Genomic DNA, 20,426 nt, shown 5'->3' on the forward strand with positions numbered 1-20,426 from the left:
TCACGTGATCCAAATCAACTAAACCATGTCCGATCATCACGTGAGATGGAGTAGTTTTCAATGGTGAACATCACTACGTTCATCATATCTACTATATGATTCACGCTCGACCTTTCAGTCTCAGTGTTCCGAGGCCATATCTGTTATATGCTAGGCTCGTCAAGTTTAACCTGAGTATTCCGCGTATGCAATTGTTTTGCACCCGTTGTATTTGAACGTAGAGCCTATCACACCCAATCATCACGTGGTGTCTCAGCACGAAGAACTTTCGCAACGGTGCACACTCAGGGAGAACACTTATACCTTGATAATTTAGTGAGAGATCATCTTATAATGCTACTGTCAATCAAAGCAAGATAAGATGCACAAAAGATAAACATCACATGCAATCAATATAAGTGATATGATATGGCCATCATCATCTTGTGCTTGTGATCTCCATCTCCGAAACACCGTCATGATCACCATCGTCACCGGCGCAACACCTTGATCTCCATCGTAGCATCGTTGTCGTCTCGCCAACTTATGCTTCTACAACTATCGCTACCATTTAGTGATAAATTAAAGCATTACAGGGCGATTGCATTGCATACAATAAAGCGACAACCATATGGCTCCTACGAGTTGCCGATAACTTGATTACAAAACATGATCATCTCATACAATAAAATATAGCATCATGCCTTGACCATATCACATCACAACATGCCCTGCAAAAACAAGTTAGACGTCCTCTACTTTGTTGTTGCATGTTTTACGTGGCTGCTATGGGCTGAGCAGGAACCGTTCTTACCTACGCATCAAAACCACAACGATAGTTTGTGAAGTTAGTGTTGTTTTAACCTTCTCAAGGACCGGGCGTAGCCACACTCGGTTCAACTAAAGTTGGAGAAACTGACACCCGCCAGCCACCTGTGTGCAAAGTGTTGGAGATATGCCCTAGAGGCAATCATGTGATGATGATATTTCCATATGTATTCATGAGTCCTTTGTATTGTCCTTGAACATCATCAATGATATGTATCAATAAGTATGTGACTTGTTTGTGGAACTATGTATTGTATGATGATTGTTTTAATGGTCCCTAGTTGATAAGGTTATGCGGACACATATCCTTGACTAGTATACGACTCGGTTGATGACTATGTTTCACAAGTCATGTGCATGGAGATGCTAAACCGATAGTATGGGCTCGGGGATGGAGATCACCGAGCCGGACAGACCCACTTTGAGACGCAGTGAGATATAGTCATCTGTTAGTCTCAAGTGCAATGTCTATGCCATGTCCTAGACCTGAGGTCCTCGCATGTTCTCGGGATGAGGATCGACTCACTTAGGGTCTATCAAACGCTACTCCGTAACTGGGTAGTTATAAAGGTAGCTTTCAAGTGAGTCGTGAGACATGCCGCGGGACATGGTTGACCAAGATGGAATTTGCCCCTCCTATTTGGAGAGATATTCTCTGGGCCCTCTCGAGTGATCAGATTCAGAAAGCATGGCCATGCGACTTGGGTTAAGTGTTAACCCAGTTCGGGAATCTGTATCATGGTTTCAAGAAGAGAGGTCGAGCTAACACAAGGGTGACAAGTACTCGCCTTGAGCTCGACAACAAATATCGTGAGGCAAAAGGAATGTTGCATATGCCACATTGTTGAGGTTCGTCAAACGACTTTACGCCCACATGGAAGTTGGCACGTTCTGCTAGGAGCCGCTACCAACTATCGACTCTGGTCGTGTCCATGTGTACGCGAACCTATAGGGTCGCACACTTAAGGGGCTGCAGCCCATTCGGATTGGATCTGAGTGGAAAATGGATGTGGACTCCTAGTGGGCTCAAGTGTTGAGCCCACCTCGAAGGTCTATATAAAGGGGAGTGGGCACACCACTTAGGGTTGATCGGATTGAACCTTGGTTAGCCACCGCCACTCCCCATGCCCATGCCGCGCGACCGGACCTAGCAGTCCGCCGCTCGACGCTGCTCCCTGTACGTGTGGATACCTTGGAGGCATCGCATCTGCGGTGCTTGGACGAACCGTTCAAGGGAACCACGAGGTGCCGTTCATGGGTCTTCGCTGTTCGCGGGAGATCGGCAACGCGAGGAGGAGACGGCCCGGGAGATCGGCTACACGCATCACCAACTCTACTTCCGCTGTGGTGACTGCGCGTCTAGTGGTAAACCCGATCCCGTGATCTATTTCCAGCAGCATGATCTTGGGTGCGCGGTAGAAAATTTTATTTGGCACTAGCATAGCGTACCGCGTGTTCCAACACAAAGCACGTCGGTAGAACCAGTCTCGCATAAGCATACACGTAATGTCGGTCCGGGCCGCTTCATCCAACAATACCGCCGAACCAAAGTATGACATGCTGGTAAGCAGTATGACTTATATCGCCCACAACTCACTTTTGTTCTACTCGTGCATATAACATCTACGCATAAAACCAGGCTCGGATGCCACTGTTGGGGAACGTAGTAATTTCAAAAAAATTCCTACGCATACGCAGGATCATGGTGATGCATAGCAACGAGAGGGGAGTGTTGTCTACATACCCTCGTAGACCGTAAGCGGAAGCGTTATATCAACGCGGTTGATGTAGTCGTACGTCTTCACGATCCGACCGATCCAAGTACCGAACGCACGGCACCTCCGAGTTCTGCACACGTTCAGCTCGATGACGTCCTCGCCTTCTTGATCCAGCAAGACGGGCGAAGTAGTAGATGAGTTCCGGCAGCACGACGGCGTGGTGACGGTGTTGGTGAAGAACAATCTCCGCAGGGCTTCGCCTAAGCACTACGAAACAATGACGGAGGATAAACTAGAGGGGACGGGGTTGCCGGCACACGGCTTGGTGTTTCTTGATGTGTCTTGGGTGCTAGCCCTACCCCTCTATTTATATGTTGAGCCTTGGGGTCGAAACTTGGAGTAAAAGCCTCCAAAAAGTCGGTTTCACCCGAAAGGCAAGAATCCTTCTCGGACTCCAGGGCCAGACGCCAGGGTTCCCGGCGTTTGGACCTAGACGCCAGGGACCCTGGCGTCTGGCCCCTGGACTCCGCAAAACTTCCTTTTGCGCTTTCCAAAAACCTTGTGGGCTTTCCCCTTTGGCCCAAATAAAGTGTTCTCGTACCCAAACATTTCGGGAAACATCCGGAACCCCTTCCGGTGAATTCCGGAACCCTTCCGGAGTCCCAACACTATTATCCCATATATCAATCTTTATCTCCGGACTATTCTGGAGTTCCTCGTCATGTCCGTGATCTTATGTGGAACTCCGAACAACATTCGGTTACCAACATACATAACTCATAAATACTATATCGTCAATGAACGTTAAGCGTGCGGACCCTACGGGTTCGAGAACTATGTAGACATGACCGAGACACCTCTCTGATCAATAACCAATAGCGGAATCTGGATGCCCATATTGGCTCCTACATATTCTACGAAGATCTTTATCGGTCAGACCGCATAACAACATACATTGTTCCCTTTGTCATCGGTATGTTAGTTCCCCGAGATTCGATCGTCGGTTCTCAATACCTAGTTCAATCTCGTTACCGGCAAGTCTCTTTACTCGTTCTGTAATACATCACCCCGCAACTAACACATTAGTTACAACTTGCAAGGCTTATAGTGATGTGCATTACCGAGTGGGCCCAGAGATACCTCTGCGGCAATCGGAGTGACAAATCCTAATCTCGAAATACGCCAACCCAACAAGTACCTTCGGAGACACCTTTAGAGCACCTTTATAATCACCCAGTTACGTTGTGACGTTTGGTAGCACACAAAATGTTCCTCCAGTAAACGGGAGTTGCATAATCTCATAGTCATAGGAACATGTATAAGTCATGAAGAAAGCAATAGCAGAATACTAAACGATCAAGTGCTAAGCTCACGGAATGGGTCAAGTCAATCACATCATTCTCCTAATGATGTGATCCCATTAATCAAATGACAACTCATGTCTATGGCTAGGAAACTTAACCTTCTTTGATTCAACGAGCTAGTCAAGTAGAGGCATACTAGTGACATATTGTTTTGTCTATGTATTCACACATGTATCAAGTTTCCGGTTAATACAATTCTAGCATGAATAATAAACATTTATCATTAAATAAGGAAATAAATAATAACTTTATTATTGCCTCTAGGGCATATTTCCTTCATTTAGATGTAGTTCAAATTTGAATTACGGTCATTAAATGGTTAGAAAATCACTTAAATCTCTTTACAAGGTCAAATGACCCCTCAAATTTACCAAATTTTCACATGACAGTTGCACGTTAAACGTAGGAAAATATTTCAAGGCCGTAAGAGGAAGCTATCTCCCGTTTGTCATCAAGCATGCATTGTTCCCTCTCGGAACCACGAACCTTCTAGCAAGTTGCTCCGGTTAATGTTTGTCAAACATGCCAATTTATTTACCACATCATCTTGGTGGCATGATATTACATCAACCAAGGTTTCATGTGTTTCTGATCATTTCTATTTTTTTGAATTAAAATGCCATGTCACTCCATGCATACGTATGCATGTGTCCATGTCGTGAGACCAATATGTTTGAAAACACCTTCTAATTTACTACACATGGAATTAACTCGCACACAAGTACAAAGATATGATTTTTCGAACCGTTTTGGTTAGGCGTTGCATGTAGATGTAGTTCAAATTTGAATTATAGTCATTAAATGGTTAAAAAAATCACTTAAATGTCTTTGAAAGGTCAAACGACTCCTAGAATTTTCCAAAATTTCACATTACAGTTGTAGTAGTGCACGTTAGACGTAGAAAAAATTTCAAGGCCGTAAGAGGAAGCTATCTCCCGTTCGTCATCAAACATGCATTGTTCCTTCTCAGAACCACGAACCTTCTAGCGAGTTGCTCCGGTTTGTGAGGGGTGTGTGTCCAAACTTTCGTCAAACATGCCAATTTCTTTACCACATCATCTTGGTGGCATGACATTACATCGACCAAGGTTACATGTGTTTTTGATTTTTTTTGGAATTAAAATGCCATGCCACTCCATGCATACGTATTCATGCATATGTGTCCATGTCGTGATACAAATATGTTTGAAAATTCCTTCTAGTTTACTGCACATGGAATTAACTCGCACACAAGTACACAAATATGATTTTTCAAACCGTTTTGGTTACGCGTTGCATGTAGATGTAGTTCAAATTTGAATTATGGTCATTAAATGGCTAGAAAATCACATAAATGTCTTTAAAAGGTCAAATGACCCCTAGAATTTTTAAAAAATTCACATTACTGTTGTAGTAGTGCACGTTAGACGTAGAAAAAAATTAAAGGCCGTAAGAGGAAGCTATCTCTCGTTCGTCAGCAAACATGCATTGTTCCTTCTAGTGAGTTGCTCCGGTTTGTGAGAGGTGTTTGTCCAAACTTTGGTCAAACATGCCAATTTTTTACCACATCATCTTGGTGGCATGACATTACATCAACCAAGGTTTCATGTGTTTCTGATTTTTTTTTGGAATTAAAATGTCATGTCACTCCATGCTTAATTGTGTCATAGCCGTTAGACCAATATGTTTCCAATTTACTGCACATGGAATTAAATCGCACACAAGTACACGAAATATGAGTTTTCAAACCGTTATGGTTAGCTGTTGCATGCACATGTAGTTCAAATTTCAATTACGGTCATTAAATGGCTAGAAAATCACTTAAATGTCTTAGAAGGTCAAATGACCCCTGAAATTTTCCAAAATTTGACATGACAGTTGTATTAGTACTACAAAATTTCTCGTTCCTTTAAAACACCATCCGTTGGCACTTTATTCCAAATTCGTTTTTCACAGCTAATAAAAAATATCTACAACATCACACACAGTTGTTTTCTAGGAACCGTTTGTGTTGAAAATATCTAGGTCTATTTAAGTCTCCCTCCTTAAGCTTCGCCAGCTCGTCTGCTCTAGTGCCGGCAACCCCTGAATCCACGAATCCCGATCCCCATTCCCGCACCCCCTTCTTGCAAAGATGACACCGTGGAAACGCTTCGTGAAGGCCCGTATGATGGCCGCGTCCCCCCCCCCCCGAGCGCCGCCGCTTGCGCCAAGAGCGCGGCTGCCTACGCCGAGAGTGTCGCCGCATCCGCATTGAGGGCGGCCGCTTCCGCCGAGAGGGCGTCTACGGCAGCCGATAGGGCAACTGCATCAGTCGAGACGGCTGCAACTGCTGCTGCGACGGCGGATGCAAACGCCGAGAGCGCTCGAGCTGCCGTCCGTGCCGCTGATGTCGCCCTGGCCCGGGTCGAGGCCATCCACGCCAAGATCGAGGATGTACACGCCAAGATATTCCAGGCCACCTCGGGCTCCAGCATGCAACCCACGTCTAAAAAGGCGGCGGTGGCCATGGAGCACCTGCTTCCTCATGAGGTCGCCGAGCGGGAGCTGGAGATGAAGGAGGCGGCGGAGATCGACGAGCGCCGGGAGGAGGAGTTGCGCGTGGCCGAGGTCGAGGTAGAGAAGAGTCTGTCCGCCGAGGAATCGGTGGTGGAGTACCAACGCGAGTTCTGGCGCAGCCACTACTACGAGTACTACAACCTTGAGGGCAGCACCGAGGACGAGGACGAGGACGAGGACGAGGTCGACTTCAGCAGGGAGGACGCCGAGTCCACCAATGGCGGCATGTCGCCAGGATAAGTCATCGACGTCTCATCTCACACCGGTGATGCATAGGCCGGTGCGGTGGCGGATTTTTAATTATGCGTACTTAGGCTTTGTTTTTAATGCTGGTCTTTTGTTAGAGCAATGTTTAGGTCAACTGGCCCTGTGTAATTACTAAAATTGCTCGATTCAGTAAGTGTGGTATGTCTGCTGTACGCTCTTTTGTGTGCCCAAATTAGCAAGAGATGTTAAATTATGCAATGACGTACCCGGGGAAATTTCCACCAAAATTTGAATTATCAAACTCATCCCGTGCGCGTAAAGCAGAAGAATCGTTTGCGATGCACACAATCGTTCAAAGTGAATGGTCCAGCGGCACCGCGCGCGATCAAAGTGAATGTGCCCATGCCTTGAGACCAAAATTTGAATTATCAAACTCATCCCATGCGCGTAAAGCAGAAGAATCGTTTGCGATGCACACAATCGTTCAAAGTGAATGGTCCGGCGGCACCGCGCGCACAGTTTCCCTCCACATTTCCAAAATTTTATCCTACCGCCAAAATATCTACCCCCACCCCCTTCCCCTCTTCCCCACCCCCTTTCTCCTCGACCACAAGTCACATTTCCCCTATTTCCTCCTTCCTTCCTTCCTTCCTTGCTAAGCTATAGCCGCTTCCTCGCTCTCGCCGTCTCGCATCCTACCGCCGGGGTCGCCATGGTCTTCTTCAAAGACATCTCCAGCGGTTCCTCCTCCGGCGAATACTCCTTCATCACCCGGGTATGCCTCTCTTCTATCTCTCGGGCTATGACTTGGAATGAAGGATTTTTACCCGGAGGGCGATTTGAGTCGTTTCTTCCTCTTGTAGCTCCCTAAGACCATCAGTGGCAACGAATGGAGCGGGGTGGCTGAAGATCTATCTGCTGGTTGTCACCACCAATCTCCATGCGTGAAGCTACTTGCGTTTGATTCTATGGACACTGGGAGGAAGTTTCTGGCATGTGCAGAGAAGGTTAGACCCTCTTCCTTTGTTACAAATCATTTGTTAGATTTGATTCAGACACTGTCACGGTCCCAACCCATTCATACCACACATTCAACCAAATGCATCCTAAGACAGTGTCACAGTTTGTACCTACTATCTTAAATTGTTGCCATCTCATCAGTGGTGCCATTAGAAAATTATTTGGCACCGCTTCGGCAGTTTGTGCAGCCAACTTTGGTCCACACATCCGAGCAGCCAAGCAGTAAAATGCTAAATCTTTATGGCATGAAGGAACTGCGCATCGGAGCAACTACGTGCTCCGGAGTCCGGGTACCTGATTTTTTTTTCGCTGCATCGGCTTGCCAGTTCAGGGCACCGGTGCGAGATGTAGCAACAGTTGTCTTTACACCAGTTTTGGCATACATAGTGGACGGTCTTACTGCTATTAGTTCTATGTTACTAAATTTATGCATGTACACACCTGTTAGTATCAATTTGCCGTCATCCAAACACTGTCGCTATGTTGTTGCAGTTATATTTACCTTCCTCATAAAATGTTCAATTTGTTATTTATTGTGCATGAGTAAGAACTTGTAGCGTCGTTGTAGCGTCGTTGTAGCTTCTTATGTTCCAGAATTTGGTTGTTGTCTCAGTACCAATTATTTCATTTGCACATTGATCTTTGTGAGAAGATATGTCATAATTAACATGTTTCTTCAGTTTTTCAAAATAAGCATTGGTGATTTTCTATGTTACTATAAACCCATTTCCCCTACAATTGTTACTGATCTAGTTTTAAATATTATAGGATGAACGGAAGTGTTCTTACTTGGAGTGGGTTGATTAAGAGTGGACACAGTCTTTGAAGATGTGCCTAACGAAGCTCTGGAGCATGTATGAGGAAGTGAACACATGTAGGCTTAGGGAAAGTCTTGTCAACGCTGAACCATATTTCAAGATGCGGGATAAAAAGTTAAAGGTGGAGAATGAGCTCAGATTTTTTAAATCAGACTTTGCTAAGATGGTGTTAGAGAAGGAGGAGGCACATTCCTAGTTGGCCCGTGCAAAATGGGTTCTTACTTAACTGAAAGCAGAGGTGGATAAGACGAGCCTGGATGATCTCGATTAGGGAAATGAATATATTATTCTTATGAAGTTGAACTAGCTATATGTTGTACTGTGCTGTTTTCATGTAGCTACTGTACTGTGATGTTATAATATATTTATGTGCCTGATATGAAATTGGCAAACAGTTGTTCGATATGAAATGTAAATTTGCGTAATACTGGAATTATTAATTATAACCTAATAAACCTGCTAAATGTGTCATGGCCCTTTGCAAACGGTTCTAGCAATAAAAGCGCTTGCGATGGATAGCCCAATGCCACACATTTTTCTTCATCAAATCATGTGTGATATAGTTGATAAAAGCAAACAGTTAACCAAGGAAGACCGTGTGTGATAGTTACACCTTTCACACACGAGCCTACACATAAAACTATGTGGGATTTACGTCCGAACGGAAACGTTTTCCCTGGATTGACTGTGTGGGATGTACATAACAACGGAAACGTATTCCTTGGATTGACTGTGTGTGATATACATACAAACGGAAATGTTTTTCTGGGATTCACCGTGTGGGATGTACATACCAACGGAAATGATTTTCTCGGATTACCGTGTGGGATGTACATACCTACGGAAATGATTGGGTTTCGATGCCTCGCCCGATCGCACACGGCCCCAGCCTGTGTCCCAGGAGGGCCTATCCCCGACGATTTCTGGGTCGTGTGGGAAGGACACCCTATCGCACACACTCACTTGGCGACGGTTCGAAATGCCGTAGCGGAAAGGGGTTAAAACCCGTTTGTTTAGGACCGACGTGCACCAGGGGGGCCACACCCTGGAGACGCGTGCCGCCTTTTCGGACATGCCACCACACCGTACGGCATGTATGAGGGCCCGGTATGAGGCTCCGGTGGCATTGCTACCCCCCAGGGCCCCCGTCCAGCCTAACCCGGTAGCGGTTGACCACGAGATCTAGCCCTTTGATTTTCCATGGACGGGCTTTGACCAGTGGACCTCTCCACCCGGTTGTGGTAGGTCAGGAGATAGGAACACTTGGAAGCAACGTCCCGGCCAAACCCACAGCAAGATCCCCTCCGTGTAGACCCGACGCGGTCATTTCCCCCCTCCAGGTGCCGGCGACAGCGCCGTCCGTCAGGGAAGCCACACCCCGGAGACGCGTGCCGCCTCTTCGGACATGCCACCAAACCGTACAGCATGTATGAGGGCCCGGTGCGACGCTCCGGTGACATTGCTACCGCCCCACCCCCCCCCCCCCCCCCCCCCCCGGCCCCCGTCCCACCTAACCCTGGAGCGGTTGACCACAAGATCTAGCCCTTTGACTTCCCCATACGGGCTTCGACCAGTGGACCTCTCCACCCGGTTGTGTTAGGTCAGGCCATAGGAACACTTGGGAGCAACGTACGGGCCAAACCCACAGCAATATCCCCTCCGTGTAGACCCGACGCGGTCGTTTCCACCCTCCAGGAGCCGGCGGCGGCGCGTCCGTGAGGGGCGCCACACCCCGGAGACGCGTGCGGCCTCTTCGGACATGCCACCACACCGTACGGACATGTATGAGGGCTCGGTGCCACGCTCTGGTGGCATTGCTACCCCCCAGGGCCCCCGTCCCTCCTAACCCTGCAGCGGTTGACCACGAGATCTAGCCCTTTAACTTTCCCCGGACGGGTTTTGACTAGTGGACCTCTCCACCCGGTTGTGTTAGGTCAGGCCATAGGAACACTTGGGAGCAACGTACAGGGCAAACCCACATCAAGAACCCCTCTGTGTAGAACTGACGCGGCCGTTTCCCCCTCCAGGTGCTGGCAGCCGCGTCGTCCATGAGGGGGCCACACCCCGGAGACGCGTGCCGCCTCTTCGAACATGCCACGACACCATACGACATGTATGAGGGCCCGGTGCGATGCACCGGTGGCAACGCTACCCCCCCCCCCCCCCAAGGCCCCCGTCCTGCCTAACCCTGGAGCGGTTGACCACGAGATCTAGCCCTTTGACTTTCCATGGACGGGCTCTGACCAGTGGACCTATCCACCCGGTTGTGGTAGGTCAGCCCATAGGAACACTTGGGAGCAACGTCCCGGCCAAACCCACAGCAAGATCCCCTCCGTGTAGACCCGACGCGGTCGTTTCCCCCCTTCAAGTGCCGGCGGCGGCGCTGTCCGTGAGGAGGGACACACCCCGGAGACACGTGCCGCCTCTTCGGACATGCCACCACACCGTACGGCATGTATGATGGCCCGGTGCGATGCTCCGCTGGCATTGCTACCCCCCCCCCCTCCATGGGTCCCGTCCTGCCTAACCCTGGAGCGGATGACCACGAGATCTAGCCCTTTGACTTTCCACGGACGGGCTCTGACCGGTAGACCCATCCACCCGGTTGTGGTAGGTCAGCCCATAGGAACACTTGGGAGCAACGTCCCGGCCAAACCCACAGCAAGATCCCCTCCGTGTAGACCCGACGCGGTTGTTTCCCCCCTCCAGGTGCCGGTGGTGGCGCCGTCCGTGGGGGAGGCCACACCCCGGAGACACATGCCGCCCTTTCGGACATGCCACCACACCGTACGGCATGTATGAGGGCCCGGTGCGACGCTCCGGTGGCATTGCTACCCCCCAAGGTCCCCCGTCCCGCCTAACCCTTGAACGGTTGACCATGAGATCTAGCCCTTTGACTTTCCACGTACGGGCTTAGACCAGTTGACCTCTCAACCCGGTTGTGTTAGGTCAGCCAATAGGAACACTTGGGAGCAACATCCGGGCCAAACCCACAGCAAGATCCCCTCCGTGCGACGCGGTCGTTTCCCCCTCCAGGTGCCGGCGGCGGCGCCGTCCGTGAGGGGGACCACACCCCGGAGACGTGTGCCGCCTCTTCGGACATGCCACCATACCGTACGGCATGTATGAGCGCCTGGTGCGACGCTCAGGTGGCATTGCTACCCCCGAGGGCCCCCCTCCCGCCTAACCCTGGAGCGGTTGACCATGAGATCTAGCCCTTTGACTTCCCCGTACGGGCTTTGGCCAGTGGACCTCTCCACCCGGTTGTGTTAGGTCAGCCCGTAAGAACACTTGGGAGCAACATCCGGGCCAAACCCACTGCAAGATCCCCTCCGTGTAGACCCGACGTGGTCGTTTCCCCCCTCCAGGTGCCGGCGGCGGCGCCGTCCGTGATGGGGGCCACATGCCGGAGCCGCGTGTTGCCTATTTAGACATGCCAGCACACCGTACGTCATATATGTGGGGCCGGTGCGACGCTTCGATGGCGTTGCTACCCCCGAGGGCCCCGTCCCGCCTAACCCTGGAGCGATTGACCACGAGATCTAGCCCTTCGACTTTCCACGGACGGGCTCTGACCAGTTGACTTATCCACCCGGTTGTGTTAGGTCAGCCCATAGGAACACTTGGGAGCAACGTCCGGGGCAAACCTACATCAAGAACGCCTTCGTGTAGACCCGACGCGGCTATTTCCCCCCTGCAGGTGCCGGCAGCGGCACCGTCCGTGAGGGGGGCCACACCTCGGACGTGAGGGGGTCACACTCCGGAGACGCACGCCGGACGTTTGCAACCGCCACAACACTTATGTCGGCATAGCTGCTTTTGATTTTAATAAACTATAAGTACCTATATTCAAAAGAAGATCAGGTCACATTATTAACGTACTCAAAAAAAATACAAACTACATATATATTCATAATCTATGAAAAAATTCACCAAATCGATAAGTAATGTATGTATGTTTATATTTACACATGGTACATGTAAGTTACTCAAATAATAATACATAAAAAACATTAAAACTTATATATGAAAACTGGGGAAAAATATATATATAACTATGCCGACGGCACTGTCGTCGGCATAGCTACGGCCAGGCTTCAGGCGGGCGGCGTGCCACGGATCAATGACGTGGCAGATATGCCGACGACAGTCGTCGGCATATATGCTGGTCGGTGTGTCCCGGATCGATGACGTGGCATGCGTACCTATGCCGACGGCAGCCCGTCTCCACCCTCGGCATAGTTCGGACGCCGTTAGCCGCCCGTCACGAGCGGGGTCACCGGGCCCACAAGTATGCCGACGGCAGCTGTAGGCGTGCTCGTAGCTAGGCCGACGGCCTTTCAGTGCCGACGGGGGCCGTCGGCTTATCTTAGGGTAGCCCGACGGCCTGTATATGCCGACAGCCTGAACCTTGCTGTCGGCATAGCTCTGAATAGGCCGACGGGGGCTGTCGGCATTGTTTCGGCCGTCGGGGTAGCGCCCTGTTCCGGTAGTGAATTCGCCTTCATTTGGCATGTTTGTATGTCTTAATTAGTTCTTTTCAGTTGCACGGTGTAAAAAACAGGAGCCCGCCGGCCCACACTACAAACTGGTGCCGCGTACGTGCCGTGCAACGAAGATCGTCATTCCAGGTGTCGTGCTGCTGTCTTTCTACTTTGCAGGTGTCGTTGCAGAGGAGCTCGCCGTGGCAAGCTCACCCAGGCAGCGCCAAATCGCGCCGCTCTACCACCTTCCCGTCCCCCTCTCAGTCGTCACCATTTATTCCCCGCGACGCAAGGGGGTTGGAAACTTGCCAAGCTAGCTAGCCAAAGCAGCAGCCTTCCCCGGTAAACTCTCGCGCGAGGCCGACGCCTGTCATGAGCGACCAGCCCCAGCCCGTCCGCACCGGCGACGTCTACCCGCCCTCCGCCGCCGCTCACGACGCGCGCCGCCAGCGCGACGAGGTCCTCACCCATGATGATCAGCAGCAGAAACAAGATGGCCGCCGCGGCGAGCTCCGGGTCACCGAGACCGACGAACCACACGCCGGGAGACGCGTCGTCACTGCCACCGCCGGCGGCCAGGTAACAAGCGCGCGTCTCTATATCTCGTGTGCATGCATGCGCGCGCGCTCCATGAACTTGCACGGCAACTTTATGTACGTACGCGCGTAACATGCAGGTGATGGCGCAGTTCACGGTGCCGGTGCCGGGCGCCGGTGTGGAGGAGGCGACGGACGCGGTGACCATCGGCGAAGCTCTACAGGCCGCGGCGCAGACGTCGGCGGGCGAGAGGCCGGTGGACCTCGCGGACGCGGCGGCGGTGCAGGCCGCCGAGACGCGCGCGACGGGGCTGGGCGGCGTCGTGCCGGGCGGCGTGGCGGCCGCGGCTCAGCAGGCCGCGGAGACCAACATGAGGCCCGACCTCGCGGAGGAGGAGAAGGTCCGGCTGAGGGACGTGCTGGGCAGCGCCGCGGCGGTGCTGCCGGCCAACAAGGTGGCCACGAGGGAGGACGCCGTTGCGGTGGCCACAGCTGCGAAACGCAACGCTCCTGCGGGAGGTGGTGGAGGAGGCAAGGGCGTCGCCGATGCGGTGGCCGCGGCCGCCGAGATGAATGAGAGGAGGATGACGCGCACGCGGCAGGCTTAGGCTAGCAGAAGATCGTGCGTGGCACTGTAAATACCTTGTACTGCGTAGTTCCACTTCCACCACGCATATACGTACGTAACGTACTTCTCTATTCGTGTTGTAATCTACAGCGTACTGTACGCTTTTTCAGTAGTATTATGTACATCGTTGTGATCGGACCGGGTCGGAGAGGCACCGACTCCGACTGATAGTCGCAACGAAGGCTTTATATACATCGCCGTCTCCTCCACCTCCCTCCCTCACAACTCGCCAACTCCACACAATCCAACTTCGAAATCGCTGAGGCAGACCAGATCTACCGACCATATCGCCAGTGAGGAGGGTCCGATATCGATGGAGCAGGTTGCCGGCGCCCGTGGTCCGGTGAAGCCACTCAACCTCGACGGCGGGGCCAGCACCGGGCAGAAGCCGCGGCTGTCGGAGTCGGACGTCAAGCTCATCCTGGCCCTGAGGAGCGAGGCCTGCCCGACGCCGGACGACCCGGAGAGGGCGGCGCTCGCCGGGAGGATCGGCGCCATGTGGAACGAATTCCGCGACGACGTCGTGGAGCAGTTCTTCACCAAGGCCTACGTGGAGGTGGAGCACGGCTACTTCGCCGACAGGGCCAGGTCGGAGGCGTGGGTCAGGGAGATGTGGGCGACGCTGGACTTCGGCAGGTTCGAGCTGTACCGCCCCGGCGACGAGGGGCTCGACGACTTCGTGGTGCGTCCCGGCGAGGATGCGGAGAAGGCCATCTACTACGGCCGAGAGTGAAGACCCCTCGATGAAATGGTTTGGGTGATGGAGTTCCATCTGAGACGAGAATGCAAGTAGACATGTAGTGTATCCCCTCCGTTTTAAAAGAGTGTACTTTTAATTTTATTGGAAAGTCAAACTCTCTTATGTTAGATTGTATTATATAATAATAGACCAATATTTATGCCATCAAATTAGTAGCATTAGATTCATGATAAAATATATTTATGACATATACCTATTTGGTTTCACAAGCATTAATATATTTTTGCACATACTCAATCTAATTTTGAGATAGTTTGACCCTCTAACAAAGATGAAAGTACATTCTTTCAAGAATGGAGGGAGTAGATGTTTGTACGTGTTTTAAAAGATGGAATTTTTCTAGCAGATGTTTTAGAATTTTTGTCAGCAAACGAGATGTTGGAGCTGACTTCCCTCTTCTTCCTCACGGCTGCCTACAGTCACGGGTCACGCACGCATGAACACAAGAAACGAGAATTTCTTTTGGGCGCCTCGGCTGCCTCACGCAAAGACTGAGCTTTTAATTTCCTTCCTTCTATTTCTCTTCAATTCAACTGAAACAAACATTTCTACACTGCTCTTTAAGTAGCACATGCGAACGCACTAATCAGCCACCATGCATGCCCTGGACATTAACACCACGCACGCACGCACAAGGCACCACCAACTACATGACTATCTCTGTCTCTTCGAAATCGCTTGAGGATACACACAAGACCAGACCAACATGCAAACACATGTAGGAGGCTAGCTAGCATCTCGCGTTCACCAAAAAAACTAGATGATACCCTGCACGTTGCAGCGGGAACCGGTTGCAATATATTTAGATCATATTCAGTTGACCTGATCCTTATCACTCCACATATGAAGAACCAACCTTACCAATGTCAAAGTTACATGTTATCTACAGAAGTTATATATAAAAAGGAGCTATGTTCGGTTAGAAACTTGGAACCAATACAAATAACCACCACAATTAATTTGGAGTTGCACTAACGACAAAATGATTATCTTTAAATCACAACTATATATGGCAGAAAATGGGGTATGTACCTAATAACCACAATCTTATACTCCTTCCGTCCCAAAATAAATGTCGCTGATTTAGTAGTTCAACTAACTTTATATTAAATCATTTTGAGATGGAGGGATCAGAAATCACTATTACAATTTGATATCACTGATAGAAACAGAGGGGTATGGGGTGACTGACTACATGTATTATGTTAAGGATGAGGCATGGGTGTGGCTGGTTTAGTGTATGTAGAGGATGATGATGAGGCGGATGTTATGCTAGACCAATTTCAGAAGTAAAAAATACTGAACCTTACTGTCCTCAAGGGCAATGTTGTTAGAAATTGTGGGCTATGCGGTCTACCCTCTAATTCCTCTTCGGTATTCCATCACAGTCGTCCTCGGCACCTCGAGTATTAGTTCCTTGAGTGAAATTCTACATCAGTTATTCCCCGTCACAAACATTAATAATATGAATAATTCCACATTGAGTTAAATACATTATAATCATGTTGAATGAATGTTGAAAGCCACATAAATATCCAACATCTCCCACTTGGCTAAAACATATTAACCAATAAATAAAATTCCATGTGTAACATGTTTTGAAAAGAATTTCTGACTCTAGCCAGTGAAACTGCACCATATTAGTATTACTATACAAATAAATGAAATATATGTACCTGAGTTTTTTTCCGGGACATCACAGGGTGGAAGAGCTGGGTTTGTTTTGCAGGATCAGCTCTGCAGGCTGTTGACCCACATGATTAAGATTGGAAGTTGATCTCACATATACAATCTAATCATGCCACATGACTCACACATGTGTGCTAGGGATTAGTATGTTTAGACTCGAAAAACTGACATGTTTTATCATGGTTGGTAACATTGTTCAGGAATCATACGGATCTTTCGGAAAACAGGTGAAATATTAAAACACCTGGAAGTGGAGTCTATAAATAGGTCCCTACCCTCTAGCCACATTATGCATTGTGAGCGGCACCACGGAAAAGGCAGAGGAATTAGAGGGTAGACCGCATAGCCCAAAATTTCTAACATCGATGATTGCACTTTACATGGTTATGTATACCTTTCAAAATACAAGTCAGGATGTTTTATTGTGTATGTCATATTGTTTACTGAAGTGGAAAATCAGTTGATTAAAGATCTCACAGTTTTAACAACTGATTGGTGGGGGAAGTACACTTCAGGAATATAGCAACTGAATATGTAAAGAGTATGGAACTTCATTCACTATTGCAATATACCATATACTCCACCTGGATGGAGGAATTGAATTTTATATATACTCCCTAGTTGTTTGGAAGAAGCATTACACAATGTCATCTCTTTATGTCATTGTTCAACAAGCGCAGTCACTCCTTATGGTTTGTTAGCTGGAAGGAAGTATTTTATTTTGGCAGGAAATTCTCAATTAATACAAAGCACACACCAGGAATTTGTTAATTTTTATTCTAGTGGATCAAGGGTATTTCTTTGATCTGGAAAAGGAAAACTGGTGGAAAGTGGGAGCACAATGTTATGATGGAATTATTAATCTTGACCCCGAAGGAAACTACAAGTGTAACTCCTGACACTAACATGCTTAGGATAAGTGGGAGGAATTAACTAGGAATACCATGTTACATAATCATCGCGTGTATTTGGGGGAAGTCACTCTAATTTTTAGAGGAATAACTGAAGTTTTTTAATAGGAAGGTTTAAATATTTCATCAACGCAAGCTATGGGTGGAAGAAATACGGGAAGGAATAAACTCAACGAGGAAGAATAACGTTTGGGAACTTATTATCTTACCAAACGACCGCAAGCCCATTGTATGTGAGTGTTTTCTTTTTAAGGAAAAATGGCTCACTGGAATATTAATTATAATGTTACTCTTATTATTCAATTGTTTACACAAAGGGAAATATAGTTTTTTCGAAGTTCTTTCTTTGGAATTTAGGGAAAGAGGGAATAAAGACATGGTTTGCTAATTCAACATATTAATGTATGGTCTTATAACAAGCTTCACATCAACGGAATAGCAGGACATATGGTTTTCTAAATGAAGCAAGGTGGTCATCTACAAATGTAAGTATAAAGTATTTTGCATTATTATTGTATATGTTAACATTGTTCTTGTTGTTTGCAATGATAAAGTCACATTGATGGAAGTGTAAGCTTGGACATTTTCTAACTTCCATATGAAAGGCATGTTTGAAGCTTCCATTTTTTGGGAGTGGAAATACATAGGGAATGTTTTGATACATTTTTCTATGGAAAATTGCAAACCCGTTAAACTACCTGGATAAGGGGAATCATACTCAGTGAGGAATTATCTTTGAACTCCTGTGGAAAAGGGGATACTAAATGTATCTTCTTTATACTATCAAACTTAGCTAACGGAATTTATTGCTGCATTCAAGCAATGGAAGGAAATATTTGACGCTAAGGGAATCTCAAGCATCATATATGATCCTGGAATGTTCATCACAACCTGCCACCTATTTCAGAGTTTATGGTTAAAAGTAAACACAGTTGAGGAAGTTCCCATTGTATACACGAGGTGTGGAATGATTAAACTCAGAATTTCACTCGAGAAACTAATACTCGAGGTGCCGAGGACGACTGTGATGGAATACAGAAGAGGAATTGATAGGGGTCAACTCTACTGGAATTTTATATGTACGTACGTTTTTTCCCGGGACATCACAGGGTGGAAGAGCTGGGTTTGTTTTGCAGGATCGGCTCTGCAGGCTGTTGACCCACATGATTAAGAATGGAAGTTGATCTCACATATACAATCTAATCATGGCACATGACTCACACATGTGTGCTAGGGACTAGTATGTTTAGACTCGAAAAACTGACATGTTTTATCGTGGTTGGTAACATTGTTCAGGAGTCATACGGATCTTTCCGGAAACAGGTGAAATATTAAAACACCTAAAAGTGGAGTCTATAAATAGGTCCCTACCCTCTATCCTCATAATGCATTGTGAGCGGCACCACGGAAAAGGCAGAGGAATTAGAGGGTAGACCGCATGCCCACAATTTTTAACAAATGCACCACCCCAGTTGATCTAAACATTGGCTGCCACATGGATGAAGAACATGAAGCAGGTGTCCAATTAATGGTGTATGAAGTAGATCTCTCTTCTAGTAGTGATGCAAAAACTGGTGGTGGAGCCGAGGAGAGCAGTTGCTCCAGGTGTTGGGCACACTGTATAACACCAATTTAGAGAACTCTGAAGTCGTAGATGGCACAATGTGGCAGTCACATCGGGGCGAGAAGTGCATACTCCCAAACACTAGCAACGCACTCTCAGAGAGTGGAGCGGCGGGGTGAACCAGGCTCCCACGCTAAGGGATAAGAGCTATAGCCGGACGCCTCAAAAACATCCTCATACGCCCGTGAACATGCCCGGTCAGTGAACGGACTAGAGAGAGAAGGAAAAACATGATTCAACCGGACCCCTCATATCATCCCTATACGCCCGGACTGTCCGCGAACCCTCATAGCCATCTCAAATATGGGGAGGATATGAGGGCTCGCGGACCCACCCGGGCATTCCGCCACGTAGGATGCGGCCACACCCGGACCATCTTTTCTCTCTTTCTTTATTCATTATTTTATTTCCCTCTCTTCATCTCCACCAATCACGTGCAACTGACCGGACATATGAGAAAAGAAATGAGGAGTGTGGCTGCGTGGATGAATAAATAGAGGCTCAAAACGGACACGCCCAGTCACTGACCGGGCGCGTCCGCGGGCGTTAAGGGGGTCATATTTGCTATGTTCGGTTGTAGATGCTCTAATACTTGTATGACTATGCTCATGCATATGATATCACAAAAGATGCGAACTCTCCACTTGTTGCCCCATCCATGCCTTATATAGGGCTCGACATAGCTAAAGGAACCAACTGCCGACTATTTAATGATAAAGATAACAGCCTAATCAATACTAAGGCTGGTCATAGTGGTGGTATCTTAGCCGGTATCATGCACTCGGTAATAGCAAACATGCTGATGTGACAGAGAATTAAAGAAGAGAGAGAGGGTTAGAGCTGAGTAACATAGGTAGATACCGTATCATGTTAAATGATACTCCCTCCGTCTAGGTGTATAAGTCACCTTACGAAAACCAAATAATCCCAAAACATTTTGGCGCGGTGGATTAATTTCCACCTCATTTCTTGTTTCTTGACATATCAACCAATAAGAGATGTGGGACGTGCAATGGCGGCTACAGGACCCAGGCCGGAGGGGGGGCTGGGCCCGGGGCGTGAGGATTTATTCCTTTGTTTATTGTAGTGTTTTTACACTGTTGATCACCGTTAATCACTGTAGTATTGAAGCGGGCCCGGGGCTTGGTGCTAGCCTGGCTTTGCCCCTGGGGTTAGTTCATTGCATGCTTTCAATGACTTGAGACTACCAAACACGACCTGCAGTGGTTAGTTCATTGCATGTAATGCTATTAATTAGAAAACAAATATTAAGTTCTCTCATTTCCCCCTCCTCCCTGGTCGCGGTGCACAAACTAAGTTGA

General features: G+C 48.3%; 1 protein-coding gene across 1 annotated transcript; it reads left to right on the plus strand.

Annotated features, from left to right (window-relative positions):
* Window positions 1–13,251: 13,251 nt before the first annotated feature.
* Window positions 13,252–14,312, plus strand: LOC123124146 (late embryogenesis abundant protein D-34-like). The gene is made up of 2 exons (XM_044544825.1): window positions 13,252–13,535; window positions 13,633–14,312. Exons 1-2 carry the CDS (start codon window positions 13,329–13,331, stop codon window positions 14,098–14,100), a joined length of 675 nt encoding a protein of 224 aa, XP_044400760.1. The 5' UTR covers window positions 13,252–13,328; the 3' UTR covers window positions 14,101–14,312.
* Window positions 14,313–20,426: the final 6,114 nt, after the last annotated feature.

The sequence above is a fragment of the Triticum aestivum genome, chromosome 5D (assembly GCF_018294505.1).
Source record: "Triticum aestivum cultivar Chinese Spring chromosome 5D, IWGSC CS RefSeq v2.1, whole genome shotgun sequence".
Classification (NCBI taxonomy): Eukaryota; Viridiplantae; Streptophyta; class Magnoliopsida; order Poales; family Poaceae; genus Triticum; species Triticum aestivum.

Coding starts and splice junctions, on each gene's coding strand:
- LOC123124146 (XM_044544825.1), top strand. CDS start 13,329: ATGAGCGACCAGCCCCAGCCCGTCCGCACCGGCGACGTCTACCCGCCC. Junction 13,536..13,632: donor CTGCCACCGCCGGCGGCCAG/GTAACAAGCGCG, acceptor CGTAACATGCAG/GTGATGGCGCAGTTCACGGT.